Here is a 9,104-nt window from a genome sequence, read left to right on the forward strand (position 1 = left end):
TGACTTTTTATCATTTGTACTTAGCTTTTTAGACCAGTTTTTTGTATTGGTCTGCTGCGCTTTTAAAAGTTTTTGGGCTGTTTCGCGTTGTTTTGTGCCGGTGCCTCGCTGTGACTAGATTGCTTGCTCTCTGTCACAAACGAGCTGAGGACCAAAATGCAAAACACGGGAAACCAGGGATAGTCGGTAACCAGCTTTATTGAAGGCAATAGGCTGGTGGGAGACAAAACGGCAGATAGTAGGCAAAGGGCTGGTCGGGGACAGGCGAGGGTTCCAGGAGAAAGCAGCACGGGAGTCGCAGGTACAGCACGGGTCAGGGAGCAGGCGAGGAAGGCTGGTCAGGGACAGGCAGGGTCGAAACCGGGAGAGCAATCTGGAGGGTAATGCGGGAAAGACTGGCATGCTGCAAAGTACGATCTGGCACTGAGGTGAAAGTGAAGTGGGCCTAAATACTAATGGAGCTGATGGGTGTAACAGAGTGAGAGAGAGAGAGACAGGGTGTGACTACCAGGTGACTAAGGAATGTTAATGCAGAAAATAGGTGAGTGAGAAAGCAGACTGTGACACTCTCTGCCTGAGATGTCCCTCTTTCGGACTCCTGCTGTGCTGTCGGGGGCTGATCGACCTGAGCTGCTGATTGACCTGATCGACCTGAGCTGCTGATCGACCTGATCGACCTGAGCAGCTGATCGACCTGATCGACCTGATCGACCTGAGCAGCTGATCGACCTGATCGACCTGAGCTGCTGATCGACCTGAGCTGCTGATCGACCTGATCTGCTGATCGACCTGAGCTGCTGATCGACCTAATGGACCTGAGCAGCTGATCGACCTGAGCAGCTGATCGACCTGATCGACCTGAGCTGCTGATCGACCTGATCGACCTGAGCTGCTGATCGACCTGAGCAGCTGATCGACCTGATCGACCTGAGCCGCTGATCGACCTGAGCTGCTGATCTGGAATTAGGTGTGTTGCAGCACAATGTTGCAGAAAGTTACCCTCGTGTTCGCTTTTTTCCTGGGATTAATTGTCAGCCCGCATGTCGGCAAAACTGACGGATTGTCTCCCAGTGATGTCTCTGCTCACTTCGGACATGGCCATTTCCAATTTAAAAACTAATTTTATCACGCTGCAGCTAAACTGCTATTGAACAGTAAGAAAACCAAAGCAATGCTCTTTGCTCCCAAGTCAGCATCCTCTTGCCTCTCCATTGACACCCTTGATGGCGTCTCTGTTGAGTTTGTTGATACATACAAATATCTTGGCTTTGGTTGGACAGTAATCTGAACTTCCACATTGAAGTTCTCACAAAGATATTGAAATTCACTCTTGGCTTCCTTTTCAGACTTAAAAGTTGTTTTTCAACTTCTTCCCGTAAAAGGTTGGTCTCTGGCTTATTCCTGTCCCAGCTGGACTACGGTGATACCATCTATAGATTTGCCTGTCCCAACTTGACCCACTCTACCACGCTGCACTGTGTTATATATCAAATGCACCCGATAGGACTCATCATTGCAAACTGTATCTGGATGGTCCTCACAGTACGCGTAGGATGCAGCATTGGTTTTTGTTAATGTATAAAGCCATTTTAGGTAAGCTTCCACTGTATACAGCATCTGTGCCAGATTTGCTCCAGTTTGTGACTCTGACAACCTCAGATCCAGAGCCTGGATACGGTTCCAGGTTCCTGCCGTGCGGACTGAGGCTGGAAAGAGTCTTTTTTATTATGGTCCTTGCAGTAATAAGTAGTGCCTTTCTTACTTTCCCAAATGTGCACAATGTAGTGACTGCTTTTCGTTTTTTGTTTACTTAGTTGTGTTCTCTGTATTTTATATGTCTGTGTGATAATGTGTAACGTTGCTGCCTTCTTGGCCAGGTCAGCATTGTAAATTAGATTTGATCTCAATGCTTTTTATCTGGTTAAATAAAAGTAGCCAATAGGCTTAGCAGTACAGATAAATGTGGGCTCACTATTTGGCAAGCAACCGGTCACAGTTGCCCTGTTTATCTCATGTCTTATAGACGCTTATTAATGATTTATAAAGTGTTCACAACCTAATTAATAAATGAATTACAAACTATTCGTAAAGCCTTTATAAGGGTAGTCTTATTGTAAAGTGGTACCCAAATATTTATATTAACACAAGATGTTAAATGTGCAATAAATAAATAATTCAAAAATAGAATAAACATATGTATATAAACATGGGGAGTACACAAATGCAATAAAAACATGAAATAAAAAGTATAAATACAATAACAAATATTAATATACACATACAAATATTAAAAAGTAAAACTGTGCAATTAAAAGATGAATACAAATAATAAAAAAGTGTATATAAAGAAAACAAGTTAAAGTATAAATATGGACAAAACCACAATACAAATATATTAAAATCTGTATATTACAAGATTGGTGTATTAGTAGTAATACAGATATTAATGATGAGAACCAGATGACTGCTTGAAAATAACTATATACAGTATTAATCCTACAGTATGTGATACGGAGACGTGTGGTGCAGTGGGTTAGCGCGTTGGTGAGTAGGGTTCAAACCCCAAATTGCTCCGGTGGGGATTGCCCACAGTATTGAGTATGTAAGTCGCTTAAGATAAAAGCATCTAGTAACAAGTGACATGTGACGTAATGTGAGGATTACACGGATACTAATGTTGATTTACCGCCCGGCCCTGCTTCAGGAGCTGCTGACTAACAGTGAGAAAGCTCCCATCCTCTTTTCCTTTCAGCTTTATATAATAAACTGTGAGTATCCTCACCAGAGGGGCCGTCACAGAGACCTCTATCCACCCCCCCCCCTCCTCCTGTGAGGACAGCTGCTCATAATGAAGGGTAAATCTCTGTTTCACACAGCGAGTTCTGTCACATCATAACATCATGACGGCCTGTCCGGCAGACATCTCATAAAGCGCATCCCACAATGCACCACAAACACACACTCATTCTATATTAATACGCGCACAGCAGTAATTATCACCCTTGGGCCAGGGGTAATTACACTCTGGTCACACTAATTAATCTCTCATGCACTCCTACCCTCTTTCGCACTTTGTTGCACACGCCCATGCATTATATAAAGACACACACACACACACACACACACACACACACACACACACACACACACACACACACACACACACACACACACACACACACACACACACACACACACACACACACACACACACACACACACACACACACACACACACACACACACACACACACACACACACACACACACACACACACACACACACACACACACACACTCTAGCATGACCTCTCCCAAAATAACAACAAGAGAAAAACATCTACAGCGATGCCCTCCGCCCCGCTGCTTCTCGGAGGAGAGAAACTCAGAAATGGTTTTGGCACCTGAAGGCCTCACATTGTTCACACCCCCATTAAGGAGGAGAGGAATTTGGGACAGCTGTTAATGGCGTGCCGCTGGGGAGAGAGAAGAGAGAGGAGCCACTCTGCTTGGATGCGTCTGCTGCACGCATGGCTACAGGAAACAACAACAAATGGGGACAGTGAATGAACCTCTGCTACAGGAGAGGCATGATGGCTTCTGTAAGAAATGGGAGGAAGTCTTGCAACGTTTGGGAAGAAAGTAAATGTTGAATTAGTATGCAAGATATGATTGGATAGCTAGTTGTTTACCAGCTTTAAGACTCACTGTTTGATCACCTTTAAAAATGGAACATGGCCTTTTACATATTTTTGATTTATTTACGTTGATTTAAATGTGGAACGAGGGACAAACAGCAGACATTAGGACAACAGCTCAAAAGTCAGCCTTCAGAACCATGCCTTCTCTAGACCAGACTCCACACACACACACACACACACACACACACACACACACACACACACACACACACACACACACACACACACACACACACACACACACACACACACACACACACACACACACACACACACACACACACACACACACACACACACACACACACACACACACACACACACACACACACACACACACACACACACACACACAATGTATACATCACTTCAGGGGACATTACATTGACTTACATGCATTTCCTGGAGACTTACCCTAACCTTAACCATGACCAACACATGCCTAACCCTAACCCTTACCCTTAACTTTACCCTTACCCTTAACTTTACCCTTACCCTTACCCTAATCCTAAACCTAACCAAGTCTTCACCCTAAAATTAATGATTCCCTTTATGGGGACCTCCAATTTGTCCCCATAAGGGAAGCCAGTCCCCACACGTGACTATGTAAACAGATTTAGGTCCCCACAAGTATAGTAACACACACACACACACACACACACACACACACACACACACACACACACACACACACACACACACACACACACACACACACACACACACACACACACACACACACACACACACACACTGTTGACAGATGGCGAATCAGTGTGTGTGTTCCACCTTTCCTCTTGCAGACTGAGTCCGGTCACTCTGTAACTCTCCTCCGCCCTGACACGCGTCTCCTCTCCCTCCTCTCCCTTCTGTCTCCTCACGACGCTCCGATCTGATCCGTTATCAGAGGAGCAGATTTTGTGGCTGACCTCAGATAATAGGCCAGTTTTGGGCGAGGCTGAGTCACAGCCAGACGGGGACAATCTGCTGTGCCGTGCGGGTGACTCTTTATTAAATGTGACACTTCATAGAATACGCTCGTCTAAGTCTGGAGCCGCACTCGGCTACGGGCAATTAACAAGGCAGCATCAGCCAGATCTGCATTTACAATTCATCACCGCTTTAACACCCACATAAATAACTAATATGTGCTTCTGTGTGATGACTAAGTGAGCCCCGGGGAGGATGGGAGGAGAGGATAATCGATAAGGGATTTGGTCCAAGACGATCGGGATGAAAACTGAATCCGGTAATGACTGCATGTGGAGGAATGTTATCACAGACTGCAACAATATATTTCACTGTGTGCTTTTCCACATGAGTCGCTGCCCACTCACAACGCTTGCCTTACAAAAAGCTATCTGCTGTGTGCGTGCGTGGTGAAAGTGAAAGCGAGGACAGATGCACTTGCTGTTTGCCAAAGCTGTGTTTGCAGCACTCTAACTTCAGGTCGGCCTTGAGTTTAGTTAGGGGGGGGGGGGAGGAGGAGAACAATCGAGAGAGAGGAGAGAGGAGGAAGGGAATAAAAACACACTTTTCGCAAAACAGTAGAAGGGTGTTTTCAGAAAGTCCAGAGGGTTCAGATTATCAGGAGAAAGACACAAACCCCCTCCTGCCAGATCTCTGCAAACTATGCAACTCCCACGCACATCACGTAATAGACTGATCACAACACAAATCAAACCCTCCGCAGGGAAACATCATCCGCATGAGGAAAGGACACCTCGGGCACTTACAGTATAAGTCTGCCCATAGTCCTTCGGCTCTCTGCATACTTCTTCATGTTGGTGTGTATACATCCCCATCACTGTGAGGATAATGCCTGAGAGGATGCAGCTCCATGTATATATGTGGGGTAATCATTAGGGAGGCACCATATGGATTTCCTTCTGCCAACACCCCCAAAATAACCCCACAAAGTTCTTTGGAAAGGAGTTCATGACCTGTAGTTCGTGCACTCCTGAGGGTAAACGATGCAGCGAGCGATGAAGGAGTCTTTCATCATTCATAGCTGTGACCTATCCACATGTTACTGACATCACAACCAAAGCAAAGAACCCTTTTTCAAATGTTCACTCGTTATTTCTAAGTGCATCAACAAAGTGTTTAGCTAATTGCATCAAGAAGGTCATGTTTTGCAGTCAATTGTTCTTCTTGTCTGTGTTTATTGGTGGAAACTATAACGTGTGCAAAGAGAGGCAAAGTCTGGCTTTATTTGGAAAAAATATGCATGGTAGTCAATGGCAAGAGAATAAAATATGACGTTTGTCAATTAAAGGGGCCCTGGTTCATATTAGTACGTACTGTAGTCTCTCTAGTGCAGTGTTTCTCAAACTTTTTCATACCAACTCGCGGACCACCCAACTCCACAAATATTCAAAAACACATCGTTTTTCTAGAACAGATAACAAATCGCCTGAAAGTGGTACAAACAGGTGGCAACATGTGTGACGAAGGTGTTGCGCTGGGCTATATCATGCACTCGAAAGTGAAACTTAACCTCGCTCCTTTGCGGAGATATTCCCGCGAGAGTGAGGAAAACTTAAATGTGTTTATTTATCTCAAATGTGAAATTTTACCAATAGCCTGCTCTACTGGGACATGTCTCCATGCTTTAATGTTCAGAAAGATCTTTATTTTTCTCATACTGCCTGTGCTGCAGCACCTCTTTTCACCCTCTGTCAGAAACCAGAGCCCAGTCTGCTCTGATTGGTTAGCTGGCCGGCTCTGTTGTGATTGATCAACTGCTTAAAGATGTCCCGCCCCTTATCCTATCACGTATGTGTTGCAGCGCTAGCCAATAGAAGCATTAGGTAAGATAATGTTACCTTTGTTCGTGGAGCATAGCTAAGTTTCCAAGCAAGCTAGGAATACAAAAAAGGAAATGTTACGACAAACTGCAAATGGCCTTACTTGCAAAAAAAAAACTACTTTTGAGTAGTACCTTAACAAAATGTGACCGCTCGTTCAAATGTCCTAAATAAGTTCCTATGGTACGGGACTTCGCCTCTCTTTGCACCTTTAAAGCTGTAAGCCGACCTGGAAGTTAGCATCTCCCTGGTTCCCTCACACAAAAGAGCCAATGGGATCATTCCATTGGATTTTGGATTATGCAAAAAGTCACGTTTACTTATATGTTTTGTTCAGCAGGATAATCTCAACATATTAACAACACTTTGTTTTGTTTTTTTTAAGTAAAAAGCTAAGGTTAGGCTATAAAGGAACTACAGCACGGTCACATGACTACACGTCACCACTACTAAGCTAAATGCGGCTAATGTTGGGCGTGATGACTTTTAGATGTCGAATTTGAGCAATTCACCAGTAGGGTATTTACTGACGTAGAAAATACTGATGACGTGGAACAAAATATTTCGATTTCGTTAACTCACAGACCTTATTACAGGCTAACATCCAAAAGGATTCAACGAACCAAACAACAGGAAGTGCTAAATGCTTAAAGGTTAAGGACTCATTCCTGCACCACTCTCGTCTATACCCCCAATATTCCTCTAAAATAACATGAAGCCTATGAGTGATTGGTGGAGGATCAAGGAGGCGTATATGTGTGTGAGGACTTACTTTCTGCGCATGGTGGAGCTGGTGTTGGTGTCGGTGCTGTCGGTGCGCTCCAGTCCGCTGGAGGACCCGCAGGAGATGCCTCGGGTCAGCCGGGTGTGGCTCCGCCGCTCCCTGCCGGGCCCGGGGGTCGCACAGGAAGAAGAAGAAGAAGCAGCCGAGACCTGAGCCGTTGCCGCGTTGACGTTCCCGACGCCATGATGTCCGGGGAGGGGTGGGGGCTGGCTGTGGTTGTGGTTCTGCTCGGGGGTCTTCTTCATGCCTTGGTTCTCCTGGCTGACCCGGTTCAGCTGGCCCTCCAGCTCCTCGATGCGGCGCCGCTGCGTCTCCAGGAGCTTGGCCTGGCTCTCGATGATGTTGTTGAGCTCCAGGAGATACTCCACGGCCCGGTTGGGGCTCTCCGGGCTGGTCTCCATGGTTCTGGAGCCCTGCCTATGACCTCCACAGGTTGGAAAACCCCCCTGAGAGGCCCCGAAATCCTACCCCCCCCACCAGCCCTAATGAGTGGGGGGGAGGGAGGGACCCACGAAGGCTCTAGTGAAGATTGACTAAATGGCTACAAGTGTTCAGAAACAGGAAGTCACACAGAGGTTGAGAATTTCAGATTGACTACATATCCCCAAATGTGAGGGCAAGATTAATTAACATCACAGCATTTTAGAAGCCATTAGGAATTATGCAACGCAGAGAATCAAAAAGAAGCCGTTTTCCTGAAGTCATTTTAGAGGACGATGCCAAAACGGCATGGAGAAGATCAACAGTCAGGAGCTTCATGATTATTAACTCAAAATATAATAATACAAAAAAAGATTGGAGAGGGGAGGAGGTGAAAAAGGCAAGTATTGTCTAAATGAGGTTAATCAAAAATGCTTTACTGGCTCTCTAAGCAAAAGAAAATGTCAATATAAAGCCGAATACCAATTTATCCTCTGACTTGTATCCTGTTAATAAACTTTAAGAGCTTGTATTCATTATAAACACCTGACATGCCAAACGCACTCCTTGACATACAAGGGAAGGGGGGGTAGGGGTAATGGGAGGTGGGGGGGGGGGGTGTTTTTGTTGATTTTCCTCTAATTATCAGGCACTGTCAATCATTACATAACACAGAAAATCCTGCTCCCTCCCACGGTGAACATCCCCGCAGTCTATCATGGTCGCTTTTCAACCCATGGCTCGGTGTGTCTTTATGGCACAGAAAATAAGCAGAGGCTCTCTGAGTTCATTCTGTAGGTCCAGATCCTCCAGAAAAAAGAAGGAAAAACTACATCCTACAGCGCTTTAAATTCATAGTATAGTTTCCAAAAGTGTGCGTTTTTTTCATCCAAAAATAACGCACTTTACACGGAAAAATAAACTCTTTATGATCAACAACTATCCGGATATGTAAGGCAAAGTCTTAATAAGCAGAGCCAGATGTAGAATCGGGGTTTAAAGGAGAGTTTTTCCTACTTATCTGAGGGGTGTTTGCGGGTTTGCCGTGCGGTAATCCGGTTGTTGTGCAGCGGAGGATCTTCTTTGCGGTGAAACACGCGCAGGTTTTCGCTGCTCGAGCGTCTGCGGAGAAGCGCGAGGCTTTTCTCCCTCTGAGCGCAGGCTGATGTGACCGTAAATGCACACACGGTGATGTCTAACATCCGGTAAAGACAGGAGTTTCAAAATAAAATGAGACTGCAGGGGAGGGGGGACTTACAATGCACCTGCAGGGACAACTTAGTGAATGAATAACCAATGTTCAAGCGGTACGAATAAAACAAACAAAACTAATTATAAAATAGTACATTTAAATAAAATAAATAAAACTGATTTTTAACTGGGCTACAT

At 45.1% G+C, this 9,104-nt stretch overlaps 1 protein-coding gene across 1 annotated transcript in view; it reads right to left on the reverse strand.

The window, feature by feature from the left end:
* The window catches only part of iqsec2b (IQ motif and Sec7 domain ArfGEF 2b), a 63,840-nt gene extending 54,970 nt beyond the window's left edge, over positions 1 to 8,870 (reverse strand). Inside the window, 1 exon segment of the mRNA XM_034086154.2 lies at positions 7,284 to 8,870. Within this exon segment, the coding sequence (XP_033942045.1) occupies positions 7,284 to 7,696 (413 nt within the window). The 5' untranslated portion in view covers positions 7,697 to 8,870.
* Positions 8,871 to 9,104: the final 234 nt, after the last annotated feature.

The sequence above is a fragment of the Pseudochaenichthys georgianus genome, chromosome 7 (assembly GCF_902827115.2).
Source record: "Pseudochaenichthys georgianus chromosome 7, fPseGeo1.2, whole genome shotgun sequence".
Taxonomy (NCBI): Eukaryota; Metazoa; Chordata; class Actinopteri; order Perciformes; family Channichthyidae; genus Pseudochaenichthys; species Pseudochaenichthys georgianus.